Source organism: Mustela lutreola, chromosome 4 (assembly GCF_030435805.1).
Source record: "Mustela lutreola isolate mMusLut2 chromosome 4, mMusLut2.pri, whole genome shotgun sequence".
NCBI lineage: Eukaryota > Metazoa > Chordata > Mammalia > Carnivora > Mustelidae > Mustela > Mustela lutreola.
In genome coordinates this window covers 24,831,461-24,846,524 of record NC_081293.1, presented here as the reverse complement: position 1 = coordinate 24,846,524, position 15,064 = coordinate 24,831,461, and the positions used below count along the sequence as shown (strand labels likewise).

The following is a 15,064-nucleotide window of genomic DNA, read 5'->3' as shown; positions in this document are numbered from 1 at the left end:
TACTGATCAATACATACCTATTGAACATTGACTAAAGATTGTAAGCTCAGTGGAGGTAAAACTGAACTTAACAGGGGCGGCTGGGTGGCTTAGTCATTAGGCGTCTTGCCTTCGCCTCAGGTCCTGATCCCAGGGTCCTGGGATAGAGCCCCACATCGGGCTCCCACTCTGTGGCAAGCCTGCTTCTCCTTCTCCCACTCCGACTGCTTGTGTTCCATCTCTCGCTGTGTCTCTCTCTCTGTCAAATAAATAAAATCTTTAAACAAAAACAAAAGCAAGACGCCTGGGTGGCTCAGTTGGTTAAGCAACTGTCTTTGACTCAGGTCATGATCCTGGAGTTCTGGAATTGAGACCCACATCAGGCTCCCAGCTCCGTAGGGTCTGCCTCTCCCTCTGACCTTCTTCCCTCTCGTGCTCTCTCTCTCTCTCAAATAAATAAAATCTTAAAAACAGACAAATAAAAAAACCGCTGAACTAAACAGCCCTTCTCTATCATCCCCATCGCACTTTGTTCCCGTGTCCCCACACAGCACCAGTGTGCTTCCTGACATCCCTGCCCTCTTTTTTTTTTTTAACATCCCTGCCCTCTTAATTGACATCCAGTCTAAAAACCTGAATTGTCTTTCATTTCTATCACATCTCATTTCAGTGAGATGACAAATAATTTTAACTCTCTTTGTGTTATTTCTTTTTCCCATTAATATCATTCTGCTGCTTAAAAATGTTCAGTAATGTCCTAATGGGCCTTCTGATCTCAGATTCCTTTTCCTTTCTTCCTACTCGTCTGCCATCAGAGTATTTATATTCAGGAACATCTCTGGCACTGGCATTGTGGTGTTGATAAATCTTTAGTTCTATCAAAATAAAATAGAAATGCTTCATTTTGACTTTGTGGCTGTCATATTGCCATACATTGGCCACCAGCAAACTTTCTAGTGTTACCTCCCACAAGCCGCTTTGTTCCCTATTCATATTCTGGTATTGGGTATAATCACCATTACTCATACCACATCTGTGGTTTCCTGCCTGTGTGCAGGAATTGTCTCAGGCCGCTCTGTCTGGCATGCCTTCTGCATCCTGTCAAATTCTTTTCTTTCCTTAAGACTGAGCTTATGTTTCACCTCTTGTGAGAAATGTTCCGTCTCTTTCCATCTTCTGCTCTGCTTTGTGCCTTTGCAGCAGCACGTATCCCTGAGTCACTTGTCTGCAAAATCACTGATCCCCCAAGTGTTTCTCCAGCCCTTACTATATACACTCTGTATTATGGGGATGTAAAGATGATCTGGCTTAGGGCTTACTTTCAAACAGCTTAAAGTTCGGTGTAGAAGAAAAGACATGCACATCAAAAATCAAAATAAAATACAGAAAATGGAAAGTGCTGGGGTGCCTGTGTTAGCTCAGTGGGTTAAAGCCTCTGCCTTCGGCTCAGGTCATGATCCCAGGGTCCTGGGATCGAGCCCCGCATTGGGCTCTCTGCTCAGCAGGGAGCCTTCTTCCCCTTCTCTCTGCCTGCCTCTCTGCCTACTTGTGATCTCTGTCTGTCAAATAAATAAAATCTTAAAAAAAAAAAAAAAAAGGAAAATGGAAATTGCTATGTGGGAAAGAAAGGTAGTAGTTAACAATAGGAGCCATCTGTTGAGTGTCTGGTATGTGTTGCGTATATCACGATCACATTTAATCCTTACATAACAACCCTGTGAGGTAGGTGATACTCTCCCTGTTTTACAACAGAAGATCGGGATGATTCTGTAATAGAGAGAAGTTAAGTCATTGATCCAAGTTACACATTCGTATGGCTGAGCCAGAGACTTCAACCTAAGGCTGTGCGCAGCCTAATCTAACAGTTGAGCACTCTGGTCTTCTTTAGGAGAGGTCTTCCTATCCTTAGGATAAGATACAGAGTATTTGAGCAAATAGTTTTATTGTTGGCTGTCCGAGTAAATTCTGTTTGTAATACCAGCACATTTCTTTTTCCCTTCCTTTTTAAGACACTGGAAGAAGAGTTTGCCAGGAAACTGCAGGAACAGGAGGTGTTCTTTAAAATGACTGGGGAGTCTGAATGCCTTAACCCATCAACACAGAGCCGGATTTCCAAGTTCTATCCTATTCCTAGCTTGCATTCCACTGGGTCATAACAACAGGAAGCGTTCTGTGGTTGGGTTTGGCTTTTTAGATATGTCATTCTGTTCTCTTCATCTTCTGCCACAATCTGTATCAGAGAGCTTATGAAGACAATCACCCGCCTCACCTTCTAGGTGTTTTTTGTTTGTTTGTTTGTTTGTTTTGTTTAGCAAAGATGAAGGGAAAGGAACCCAGACAGATGCTGGGCCATGTTGGCAAAGTGGCATCTTGCAGTAATTCCCTAAGGTGATTTTGTATATTAATCTTAAAAATTTTGTTCTTTAGACACTGTTAACTGAAAAACTGTTAGTATTGATGTTTGAAGTTATTATTATTTTTTTAAAAAGCTGTTAGGCCATTGAGTATTAGTAAATATCTTTTTACCTGGCCTGACTTCTCAGTGATGCCTAAATTCTATAGCTGCAACTCTGCTGTAGAAAGTTGGAATAACTTTCTTTTGGTGAATCAGCTCTCAGTGATAAAGCTATGAGTTGCTCAAAATACCATATCGATTGAATAAATAAGTCTATTTTGTCTTTACATAGCAAAGACTTTTAAAAAAGAAACATTATTGAAACAATTTGTCTAAAGTAATTACCTATTTAGTCATGAGTTAATAATTAAGGGTGCTAATTTTATTAAAATAGTGCCTAAAACACTAAATTTCAGTTGAGTCTGAAGTACGATTTCCTTTTTTGATTCAACAGGGACAAATATCCTTAGCATTAAGCATTATTGTTTTTTAAATCTTGTTCCTATTACCATTCGATAGAAATTTTCAACCTAAAATATATGTTGTGCAGAGTTGGAAAGATTTAAAAAAGGTAGCTTTTAGATACTGAAATTGGAAATAGAACACTCACCAAATTGAAAGAAGTATAGACTTAGGGTCCTAGCTTATTGCCTACAATAATCCGTGAGCTGGTTGAGTGACCTCTTCCATCCTAGCACATTTTGTTCCTTGAAAACTCTGCCTGAGGCCTTCAGGCTCTGAGTTACACTTATAAATGTATTTTCTGACATTTATTGTAAAAGAGGCATTTGTTCAGAATACTTTTTTCTTATTCAAAAAAGGATTTAAATAAAATATTAAGGCAATGTCAGAAATGACTTTGTTGTTGAGAGAAAGTCATTTGTATTTTGGTTTTATTTAGTTTCATGTTTAAATTATTTACTTTAATTTGAGTGGGAAAAGCCTGAATATCATGTGGTTGCTGATACATGTAATTATTAATGAAATGTTCACTCTTGGTCCCTCTTGTGACTCAGAATTCCAAGCCCAAGTCCGGTCAGACAATATTATGCAGTGTACTTCGGTGGCTGAGGTGGCCCATTTGTAAATGATGCTTGCTGTTTGCCATTTTCAATCTATTCACTTTTAAGAGTACTAAGTACCAAACTGCAAACTTTTCAGTTTTTACTTATATGACATTTGAGGCTGGTGAAAAATTTAAGTGTAATTTTGTGGGAACACTGATTCATAAGAAAATGTAAATATCTGTAGCACTTTCTTGCAGTTAATTTGAAAACTTTGAATGCTGGACCTTATTTTGTCAGTGATTTAGATGATTTGAAAATGCATGTGATTTTAATTTTGTAATTGTTTTGACAAGCATAATTTCTTGGACAACTTTGTAGGTAGCCTTAACTTCTGGCCAAGTTTGTTTTTTATATAAATATATATACATATATATATATATATATATATATTATGTATGATTGTAAATTCATACACTTATCACATTGAATGTGTTACTGTATACAAAACTCTTTTAATGCTTTATTCTCAAATGCTGGGTTGAAAATGTTTTGAAAGCCTTTTAAAGTATATATCTTTATAAAGTAATATTCAGGATGATCATGGAAATTGTTTATATTATTATGCTAAAAATGACAGTATAATGTTACCCAATGTATTTAATGATTTATTTGCAGAAGGAGAGAGGAGGAAGGTTCTCATACCATTCTCTCTGTTGAAATTTTCAGTTTATTGGCTTTATAAAAAAATATTTCAGGTAGTGTACACTTATTCAGTATCTTTTAAAGAATAATCCTGTGTCTTAAATAGTTTGTGGCATATAATTAATTTGGTCTGAATATTTGATTCTTTTTATTCCTTTCAACTTGACATGAGAGTATTGAATAAAGAAAAGAGGCTCAGAGTAGAACGGTTGACACTCTGGTAAGTTTGTTAGCAAATCTTGTAAAACCCTTAAAACTGCCTTTTAGATTCAGTGTTCATGTAGGTGTTCTCTTTCAAATACGACCATATTCGTGTGGGGGCAGGACTGCAAAATGATACATGTGTAGAGGTGGAACATACATTTTAATGCTTAAAGTTACATAAATCTTTTCAAAGAAGGTGTTTTGTTATAGAATATGCTGTTCTAACCCAGCCTTGCTCACTTCTTGTTGGACCCTATATCCAAATAGATAATAGTGATCATTTGGGGATTTTTTTTGTTTTTATTTTTTTAATAGTGATTGTTTGTTCTTGCATGAAGTGTAGGTGAGGAGTTGGGGAGGGGCACAGACTTCTTTGAAAGAGTACAGTCAGATCCATTCCTGACTTGGTGGTTTTGTTGGCAGTGGCAGAATGTGCTATGAAATGCGTAAAAGAAATTGTCTGTGTGCGCCTTGACGACAGCCTTCCCCTTCTCCCTGTGTGCTGTGGATACGCCACACACTGCACTTCTGCAGGCCTAGCTCACAGAGTTGGTCGCACCAGGTTGCCTTTCCTTGTCCTGTCAGTCTTAGTTGGGTGTGAATTGCTGAATTAGCTGCTATTCTTTATGAAGTCACAATTAAGCTTTTTTCTACCCTTTTCAGTGGGGAAGCTGGGGAGGGGGGGGCGGTGGGGATAAAGAGGAAATTGAGAGTGCTTATACTTTGTTGAAAATATTAGAACTTTCCTGTGACAGGATACAGCAAATTGTAATTAAATATAAACCAGAACCAGAGCTACCTCTAAGTAGTGTTTCCTCAAGCACAAAGCTCTCAGGCATACGAGACCCTCTTTAATGGAGAGTCTCTGATTTCTTGAGCATCAGTGAGTTCAGAAGTGACTGTCTTTTGTACTCTGTTAGTTCCCTGGTAACTACACACTTTCTCCCATTCCACACTGTGCTTAAATGACAAAGACTCTTCTGAGAAGCCAAATTCTGTCCAAGATGAGCTCTAGGTATTGTTGATTAAAGGAAAGCCTGGAACTGGAGTGGAGGAGGAGAGTTACTTACCAGTTCTGAGAGTCTTCCAGTGAAATAAATCACTTCTTTTCGGGGAAATGATCTTTTATAGAAAATGAGATATTTTAAGTGCTTTTCTTGAAGGCACAACAATTAATGCCGCTATTGTTGCTAGTCTGTGGCTGACATGGTTTTGACATGGCTTTAAATTTTCTGCTAAGCTTGAGTAGAATGTTACACCAGTTTTAAATGTTGGCTGCAGCTTTTGGTGATTCTTTGCTGATTTTTGCATAATAACTTCATGAGCTAAATTTTCAGGAAGAATTCTGTTTCCTATTATACCTCTTGTCTATTTGGGAGCAACATGTCTTTTCAATCATGGGATTGACAAATGAAAAATAAAGTTATTTCTTAAATCTACTCTGGGAAGCAGTTTTTTGTTAAGAATCTTTGATACTGCGTTGTCCTTCTTGAGAACATTTTGCAGCATTTTTTGGTCCTAGTTTTATTTTTAACCCTCACAGTCCTCCAGGCCTTTGGACCCTTCTAGATTTACCTGCATTCCTACCTGACTCGTCACCACACACAACAATGTAGTTTTTACTGGTAACTCAGAGCGGGGTGTCTTTCAGCATAATAAACCTCTCCTTTGGGTGGTGCTTAAAATAGTTCTGTATATACATACTTTTATATGTATGTATATGTAAATTTTTCTTCCCTTGGGATGGATTATTTTTCTTGCCAAACATTTTCACTTAACCGAATCACCTCATTTCTAAAAATAACCTCGTTTCCTCACTGATATGTTCATGCAAGATTCATACAAGATCCAGGCACCGTCATCTGGCAAGTGTTCAGCTTGGCTGGAGGGAGGCATGATGTGTCCATTTCTAACCCAGGAGCATCACACACTATCAAGCTCATTCTTGACTTGTGTTTTTTAAGTGAAAGAAGAGGCTCAGATCCATCGCCATCCAGCTGAGGACATATCTCATGTCTGCCCATCTTCTGATTCTGTCCAGAGAAGGTAGCAAATTTGACTTTTACCCTTTTTCAGTTGCACATAGGACCCTGAAGATTCTGGATAACTTGGAAAGGTAAACAAAGTAACTAAGGACCACTCTGCTCAAGTGTGATTAATATAAAGGTAAGGACCAATTAATGGGGATCTAATACTTGATCCCCCAAAGCTACTATTACAAAAATAACTTGATTCAGCCTTTAAACAGTTAAAAAAAGGTGTGATGCAGTCATTCATTTATACACAAGAATTTTACATAGTGAAAAGTTTGAAATTCTCAAGGTCTTACGAACTTATTTTGTAGAACTCCCATGCTGATTCGTAGCAGGTAAGGGTCAGGTTGTGGTCAAGCTGGCCAGCGGACCACACAGAATGTTTGATGCCTCACCAGGTGTTACTGTTAGCAGTTTTCAGTGCACAACTAAATGGTGTGTTTTTTCCCAGGATCGTATGTGAGGTACTTGGAAAAGACCACATGAAAAATAAACTATCCAGACTTGTAGAAGGTAGACCCAGAAAGTCAATTCATTTTAGTCCCATTTTTTAAGGATCCAGAAGTGGAGAGTTACCACTGGTCACATTTCACAAGTTGGCCCAGTGTAGCCTTCTCTGAGGTTGAGTGATTTTACTGTGCATTCTGTGGGGCTTTTGATATTTGTACATTTTTCTTTTAGGGAGTTTTGGTCGTTGGTCAAACATACATTGTTATGTGTACCCTACAATCAAAATTCTTTTGTTCCAGGGTAAATCACTCCATTAATTGCAAATAATCTTGTTGCCCATCTGTTGCATATGTGTTTATCTCAAATAGGTATGTTCAGGGAAAACCTTCAGATGCTTTGTAATCGTCCAGAGTGAATTAGTAGTTGATCAAGGTCTCCCTTTAAAATCTTGGTGACTGGGCGCCTGGGTGGCTCAGTGGGTTAAGCCGCTGCCTTCGGCTCGGGTCATGATCTCAGGGTCCTGGGATCGAGGCCCGCATCGGGCTCTCTGCTCAGCAGGGAGTCTGCTTCCCTCTCTCTCTCTCTGCCTGCCTCTCAGTCTACTTGTGATTTCTCTCTGTCAAATAAATAAATAAAATCTTTAAAAAAAAAAAAAAAAAAAAAAAAAAAATCTTGGTGACTAAACAAATGCCAAAAATCTGTGTTCCAAACACAAAGAGTTTTGTTTTCTTCTATGGTAGTATGAAGAGTTCATAGAGGGGAAAAAGTTTGCGGTCAGCCATATACTATCTTTCCCTTTCTTGCCCTTTGGTTTTCTTTCCCTCTTTTTCATTCTTACTCCTTGTCTTCATTTTTCATTCTTTCCTCGTCTCCTTATCTCCCTCTCCTTTTCCCCACTTTTGCCTCTCTCTTCCTCATCTTCCTTTTCTCTTTCCCATGTGATTACCTTTTTCACTCCCGTCTGTCCCCTCCTTGTCTGTCTTTCCTCCTGTCCTGCCTCTCTTTCTGTCTCCACCTGCATTCCCCATTCCTCTTTCCTACTTTGTCTCCCTCCCCCGTCCTCCCCTTCTCTTTTTCATTCTATTTCTTCCTCTCACTTTGGTTAGACGGATCACACTAAACAGAATATTAAGAAAAATTTAATAGGAAATTTTTGCAATTGAAATGACTTTTCATCTAACAGATCACATACATGTTTTAGATACTTAAAAGTGCTTAAAAACCAACTCTGCCCAGTCCCCTGTGCCATTTCCCAACATCGAGTTTCCTATTTTCCTTCCTTCTTCACTGCCCCCCCCCCCTTGCTGTGGTCTAGTTCAGTAGAACACCTCTCTAAATGCTAGCGTGCCCCTGGAGAAACAGACCATACCTACAATCAGACTTTCAAAGCAAGTGGGAATAGGATATGTGGTGAGAAATGACTATTAGAAACCCTGTCACCACTTCAGGGGAAGTGAATTTCTTAATTTTTTCAGTTGCAAGAGTTGCTTCTTAGCCAACTCCTTTCTATGACTAGAGAATGCAGAACAAACGGAGAGGAAGGAGCAGACAGCACAGCCTCGCAGGGATAACCAGAACAACCGCATCCCTGTCTTCCCTTCTCTGGCTCATTCTTAGGCAAAGCTCAAGGACTCCTAAGCCTACTTCTAGGCGCTGGGCTTTCCCGGGCTGCAGCTAGAACTAAGAGCTAAAGCAGCCCAGGGCTCAGGTCACTCGAGCAGAGCAGCCAGGCTTGAGCTCTGCAGCTGTGGCTGCTGTAGCGGCATGCTGTGGAATGGTTCAGGTTTCCACTGGATGATATGTCTATACAGAGAATGTTCCAGACTAACACAGGTGTTCTATTTAACTGTCTGGCTGTGCTGTCGCAGTAGGAAGGGAGCCTCCAGCTTCCGCCCTAGGAGAGATGCTGACCCGAGCGCCATCAGCCACTGCAGGAAATGGAGCCAGCGGCTGCTCTTCCAAGCTCATGGCTTGATGCCGACGCTTCTCTTCCTCCGCCCCACATAGACTTGGTCACCTAGAAGTTAGAAGAGGAGGAGGAAGTTAAATATCTTGTGGCCTATGGGCCTTCAGCTTGGGCAATTACATAGCAACTGTAACAACTGCAAAACAGGCTTGAAAGATGAACTCTTTTGTAAGACTTGGTGTATTTAAATTGTTTACCCTATTTCATCACCAAGTGGTTAAGCTGTTCTCTTTTCCTGCCCTTTTCTGCTCGAATTGGCAGTCTTTCCTTTCTCCCCGGCTGTTCATTTCATTGTTATGCAAATGATGCGGATGGCAGCATCTGCCGTTAGTAATTGGCATTTGCCTTATTTTTCAGACTTGCTCTGCTCTGAGCATCAGCCTCCCAGCACTGCAGAAACTCAGGCAAGGCTTACCTTTGTCTCCTTTTTCTCCCTTGTGCCCTCGAGGCCCGGCTGGCCCAGGCCGGCCTGGTGGTCCTGCGGGGCCCCTTTCACCTGGGAGTGCAGAGACGGTTGTGCTTAGTCAAGGGAGGGCTTGGGGCCTGGAGAGGCCACACACATAGGTTCCTAGACAGCACTGGCAAGGGGGCGGCTTCCCAGCAAGAGGGGGTGGTTACACAGGATCCTGGTGGCGGTTTCCCTGCCACCACTTACCTTTGGGTCCTTGGGTGCCCACCTCTCCTTTCTGCCCAGGGGGGCCTGGAATGGCTCCATAAGCTGCAGGGGGAGAAGACTGGCCTCAGACAAGCGGTCATTCTAGAGCTTGAGAGGTAAAGGGATTTGTTCACGGAAGCACAGGAAGGGAGTGGTAGAGTTGGGACCCAAAAAAATCAGTTTATCAGATTTTCAGCCTATCAGGTGTTAATAGCCCAAGGTTTTTCGGGAGACTGCTTTCTCCCATGTGAGACTGTGCAGCAGAGTGAGTGTTGGGAAAGCGCCCGGCGCTGCCCTTACTTCGGAAAAAGTCCATGAGGTCCTCGGTCACATTGCTGTAGGCAGAGAAGACCTTGCTGATGCCGGGGGGGCCCTGGGGCCCTGGCTGGCCCGGCGGGCCCTGGACAGTGTAGGCCATCCCCTGCAGCAGGCCCTGACCTGTGAAGCACCAGAGTGTGGGCACAGGCAGCAGAGTCCCTCGGCCCCCTCCCCACAGAAGAGAACCCTCAGACTGCCAGCGTCCCACTAGACGAGGTGGCAGCAAGGGAGAAGCCCTGCTGGCTTCTTTTGTCGGCCTCCCCCGCCCCCCACACTGTGGACTGGCCTGGGACTCTGCTGCCACAGCCTTTCATCAGAGGCTTGCTGACAGCAAAGCTGTGCTGAGAAGGTACAAGGAGAGAGGACTTCTTAACCGAACAACCTTCCCTCAGCCTCACCAGAAACCATCCTTGTCATAAAGACTTTTCAGAACCAACACTAGTTAGCTGGGGAAGCAAGTCCCAACATGCCCCGTTCTCCATAGCACAGGCCCTGTCCTGGGGCTTCTGAATCAGGCTGCCAGTGAATTGGGTCTGGGCCTCCTGCCTTCAGTCCCTGCCCATCTGATTCGAAAAGTGCTGTCCCCACAGCCTAGGCATTCCAGAAACAAGAGGGTGAGTTTCTGGAGCCTATAATTTGAGCTGCCCACGGGTTCCCCGCCTCCACCCTCCCCACAGCACCGAGGCCAACGGGTCGGGACTTACGTTGCAAGCTCTCAGATACCCGAACAGCCAGCTCGTTGTAGTCCAGACCTCCGGCAAAGCCAGCTCCGAACAGTCCACCTTCACCACCGTACATGCCACCTTCTGCTGTTCCCCCGTAGCCTCGGTCCAGGCCCATGTCCAGGCCAAAGGCCCCCCCTTCACCAAGGGAGCCTCCACTGGATCCTCCTATGCCCATGGAGGAGCTGTAGGAGGAGCCCCGGCTAACCGACGCGCTGTGAGAGGAGGACCTGCTGCCCCGGCTATAGGAGCCGTCCATGGACACGAGGCGGCTGTCCCCAGGCGGCCCCTGGGGTCCTGGAGGGCCCGGTGGGCCCACGATGAAGCTCCGCACATCCGGGCCTGCAGGAAGGAGGCTGCATTAGTTGGGGCTTTGGTCTGGGGATGGAGAGGAAGGGAGTTAAGAGGCCTCTCCCAAGGTTTCGCGGCCCCAAAGCAGGATGCGAACCTCAAGGCACTTGAGCTGGAGAAGGAGTGCTGGTGAGGAAGAACGTGGGCTCTCCCCACATTTGGCATTTGGCCCCCCGGGTTCGTTCAAGCACTGGCTGCCCTCTCCCAGGGAGGAGCAAGGTCTGGGAAGGGGACACCTACTCGTGAGGTAGCTGATCAGTTCACTCCGGAAGCTGTCGCTGTTTTCGGCCGCGTAGGTTGCCAGAGCTCCCGAGACCCCTGGAGGCCCTCGAGGACCCGGAGGGCCAGGAGGGCCTGGAGGGCCAGGGATGGAGGACACGCCAGCAGCTGAATGGGAGGCCAGAGAAAGAGAAAGGTCAGGAATGGCCCAGTGGGGAGGCTGAGTTTCCAGCCTGTGCTCAGGGGTGCAGCTCCTCTTGGAAAGAAGGGGAGGAGGGAATACCGGGGGTCCGGCTCCTGGCATTACCCGGGAGCCACTGCTCAGACAGACCTGCCTTTCCACTCCCGGTTTGGAGCCTCACTCGACCCAAATCCCGTCGCCCTCCCCCCGTTCTCCTGCCACACAATCACACTTCTGTTCATGACACACACTGTTATGACACCTCTGAGGGCTGCACCTGCGAGTATGGCCTCCCAACCAGTCCCCTTGTCACAGCTGAAAGCACCTCAGAAGCAAGGGTGTTGCTCTCCAGGACCTAGCCCTGTATGTGCTTTAAGAGGACCGGGTGACTGGCCCAACAGCTTCACCCTCTCTGGCTGCCCTCCTCCCTGAGCCTTACTGTGCAGGTAAGAAGAGAGGTCTTCCACGCTGATGCTGGACCACACGTTGCCTGGGATGCCTGGGATCCCTGGGGGCCCAGGGGGGCCGGGGGGCCCAATGATGCCTCTGTATTCAGACCCTGAGACACCAAAGAAGAGGCCAGAGTCCGTGGGGGGTCTGGGCCAAGGGCCTCTGCCTTCCATCCCCAAGCCACGTGGACAGATGGCTCCTGATCAGCCTTACCTTGAAGCAAGGAGAGGAGCTCTTCATAGGATGTTCCTGGCAAGCCAGGGGGTCCCGGAGGGCCAGGAAGCCCAATGCTGATTCCAGAGCCTGAGGAACAAGACCCCAAGTTGTGACATTCACACTGCATGGGTGTGTGCGAGTTGTGTGTGAACTCCGTACAGGACAGTGGCCTAGCCACTCACTCCTGGCTTCCCTGGCCGGGCTTAGCGGGTGACCTGCTCTGGGGCCACAGGTGGGAATGGCTCTGAACACGGCCCAGTCCTCCTGGGCTTGGTGCCACCTGGCAGGGGAACATCAGGGGCCAGTGCAGACAAGTTCAGTGCCTTCCCCACCCCCACCCCCACCCCCACCCCGCGCCGCCCTGCCAGGGCCCTGCTGACCGTCTGCCTGCAGGGGGCAGGCCTGGAGGGCAGACACTCACTGGACATGTAGCTGAGAACGCGACTGCTCAGCTCGGCGTAGTCCAAAGACTGGAGGGACCAATCTCCAACCAGATACTGGCGCAGATATTGCCTCACGTCATCCCCTGCAAGGACAGGCTGCACTGGCGTGGGCCCCCCAGGCCACAGGGCTCCCGCACCACCACGCGGCCATAGCTAGGTCCGCCCCCACAGGCTGGCCCCAGAGTTCTGGGGTCTCAGTCCACAGAGGGGAGCTTCCAGGTACCCAATAAGGCACCTGCTGGTTACCTAGCACTGGGGACGGGGACATCTGCTGCCCTCGTACCCCGGAGTATGGACTCAAGGGGCCAGGATGGAGGAGGGGCACCTCCTCCCTCTGCAGCCCTCACTGGGTTCAGCTCAGACCTGGACCAGCTGTGCCTCCAGAGCCCCCACCTACAAGCCCACGCTACAGGCACTCACGTTTCAGCACAGCCACGATGTCCTCAGAGGAGATGGAGGTGGAGGAGCTGATGCTGTACCCCGAGGCTGTGGGGAAGGAGACTGTGTTACCCGCTCGGCAAGACTGAAGCACCCCCTCTCCCCGCTGCGATCCCACTAGGACCGGCCAGCCAGCCGGTCCACTTGCGGAAATGAATCATCGGGGGCGGGAGGGGCTATTGGGGATGCGTGGAAAAAAAACAAAGATGGTTTTGGTTTTGTGTTTGTTTTGTTGGGTAAGAAATGAAGTTTGTCTTCCAGAGTATGCTTTAGCCCAACTCCTGCCAGATCCCGCCAATCTTGTTCCCTTTTCAAATCCTTAGGGCACGTCTGTTCATCACAAAAAGGCTCATTCCGAGTGGCTCTGCAGTGTGGCCTCCTCTTAACCTGAGCAACCCCTTCTTGAAGCTCAATCCCAGTGGCCCGAGAGCCACGAATTCAGAACTGAACTCCACATCTAGAAGGGCAAAGTAAGGGCGGGTGCTCTGGAACAAAGTGACCAAGGGCAGGAGAGGTCATTACAGGGGTGGGGCGAGGCTCACTCTGCAAGTAGCTCCCGACACGGCTTGCCAGCTCTGAGTAGTCGAAAGTCTCCCCCGCAATGGTGGTGACAGGCCCTGGGGGACCAGGTGGTCCAGGGGGACCCTGAACTCCAGAGAGATAGGCCCGAATGCTGTCGCCTGCCAACAAAGAAAGCAAAGTCAAGCCTGTCCCCAAGAGGGCATGTCTTCCCCTGAGATGACCTGAAGCACTGGGCGGGATGCCCTCCCCGCCACATACATAGCCCAAGACGGGAAGCCTAGACCCCTGGTTACAGACAGAGAAACTGAGGCCAAGCCCTGCGCTGGGTCGGGTGCTACTTGAAGACTGAGGACAATGAGGCTCTGACAAAGCTCTGTGCCCACATTCATGGGCTTCACAGCCTCACATACATGAGGAGTACAGGGATGAGGCTGGGGGCGTACATTTGTGTGGAAGTGTGTGTGTGGCTGTGTGCACATGTGGATAAGCGTGTGAGTGTGGGTGAGGACCGGACCAACCTGTGTGGGGAGCGGTGAGAAGGAGGGTGTTAGGGGAGCACATGGACATGCAGTCCTGGCTGCAGGTGGATTTCTGACCTAGGCCTGGCCTACACACTGCTGTCCTCTGCCACATGCACGCACGTGCACACTCATGCACACGCAAGCACACCCCTCTGGCCCTGCTCGCCGCCTTCAGCTCCCACCCACTCCCCTCTGCCACTGCCCCGCACTGGTACAGGCAGTGGGACCTGCCATGTTTCCTTACATAAGGAGGAGGAGACTGGAGGCTTCCTGAAATAGCCAGGCTCCAGAAAGCACTGGAGATGCCCCAGCCAGAGCAGACGTGCGCGCACACACGCATGTGCACACACACTCAGACCCCAGTACTCACTCTGCATGTACTCAGAGATGTACTGCTGGATCTCCCGGCCAGAGCTACTGATGGAGCCTGGGGGCCCTGGGGGGCCTGGGGGGCCTGGGGGGCCTGGCACGAACATCGTGCTTGACGACGATCCCCCTGCAGGAAGGAAAGCCTTCTGAGTCTAAGAAAAGCCCACCAGAGGGTCGGAGAAGGGCGCAGACCCTGCTTCCACAGCCCGAGGACAGAGGATCTCTCTTAGCAGGAGAAAGAGGATGGTGGCAAAGAGGAGGGTCCCTCCAAAAAGAGGAAGGGAGTGCCTGGAGCAGCCATGTCTGAAAGGGGCTCAGAGTTGCGCTTGCCCAGGCCAGACCCCCCCTTCAGCAACCTGCTCACTAGCCCAGAGGCTCCCTCCCCTCCACGTCCCCCTGGCCCCAGTGTCTGTTCTGTTCCTCACTGCCCGTCGTTAGCCACCTTGCTGGGCAGGGGCCTCCCCTACCACCCCCACCAACTCAGAGCCACCGTCAAGGCAGCACCGAGGCCTAGCACGTGGAGAAGAGACCTGATCAACACTGAATCATGAGTGAAGCGGTGTCCTTGCTTTAATTAGGGGAAAAGAACTCTGGTCGCCTTTGGTTCTTACCTTGAGAGAGACCACCAGGAATGCCAGGAGCCCCTGGGACCCCAGGATCACCTGGAATCCAAAACGAGAGGCGCTGTTGGCATCCCTCGTCCAGGAACCCTGCCCTGGTTAAGCCCAACCGCGTCTATCCCCATGTGACTCGACAGCTGGCCCGTCTCTCCGTTTCTGCAGTGCCGCCACAGGCTCCGCTCAGGCAGGCGTGGTCCTCACGGCCTCCTCCCCCTCGCTCCAGCCTCGCCTTCCTCCCACGCCTTGAGCATGAGTGCTCCCTGCCTTCTGTTCAGACTCTGGGTGGCATTCTTGTGCTGAGAC

The 15,064-nt window shown here is 47.8% G+C and overlaps 2 protein-coding genes and 1 long non-coding RNA gene across 5 annotated transcripts in view; 2 read left to right on the top strand and 1 right to left on the bottom strand.

The window, feature by feature from the left end:
- SLK (STE20 like kinase) overlaps window positions 1-4,289 on the top strand; it is a 61,726-nt gene extending 57,437 nt beyond the window's left edge. For both annotated transcript variants that reach the window (XM_059173277.1, XM_059173276.1), the window contains one exon: window positions 1,989-4,289. In XM_059173277.1, the coding sequence (XP_059029260.1) occupies window positions 1,989-2,135 (147 nt within the window). In that variant the 3' untranslated portion in view covers window positions 2,136-4,289. The remainder of the gene's footprint in view (window positions 1-1,988) is intronic.
- A 3,604-nt stretch (window positions 4,290-7,893) lies between these two features.
- Window positions 7,894-15,064, bottom strand: part of COL17A1 (collagen type XVII alpha 1 chain) — an 84,551-nt gene continuing 77,380 nt past the window's right edge. For both annotated transcript variants that reach the window (XM_059173274.1, XM_059173275.1), the window contains 13 exons: window positions 14,753-14,803; window positions 14,143-14,268; window positions 13,272-13,409; window positions 12,712-12,777; window positions 12,270-12,374; window positions 11,846-11,935; window positions 11,622-11,741; window positions 11,023-11,169; window positions 10,414-10,773; window positions 9,692-9,829; window positions 9,392-9,454; window positions 9,152-9,232; window positions 7,894-8,787 (listed from right to left, as the gene is read on the bottom strand). In XM_059173274.1, the coding sequence (XP_059029257.1) occupies window positions 8,735-8,787; window positions 9,152-9,232; window positions 9,392-9,454; window positions 9,692-9,829; window positions 10,414-10,773; window positions 11,023-11,169; window positions 11,622-11,741; window positions 11,846-11,935; window positions 12,270-12,374; window positions 12,712-12,777; window positions 13,272-13,409; window positions 14,143-14,268; window positions 14,753-14,803 (1,538 nt within the window). In that variant the 3' untranslated portion in view covers window positions 7,894-8,734. The remainder of the gene's footprint in view (window positions 8,788-9,151; window positions 9,233-9,391; window positions 9,455-9,691; window positions 9,830-10,413; window positions 10,774-11,022; window positions 11,170-11,621; window positions 11,742-11,845; window positions 11,936-12,269; window positions 12,375-12,711; window positions 12,778-13,271; window positions 13,410-14,142; window positions 14,269-14,752; window positions 14,804-15,064) is intronic.
- Window positions 11,082-13,048, top strand: LOC131830730 (uncharacterized). Its single transcript, XR_009353327.1, has 2 exons — window positions 11,082-11,197; window positions 11,498-13,048. It is a non-coding gene; the product is annotated as an uncharacterized LOC131830730 (long non-coding RNA).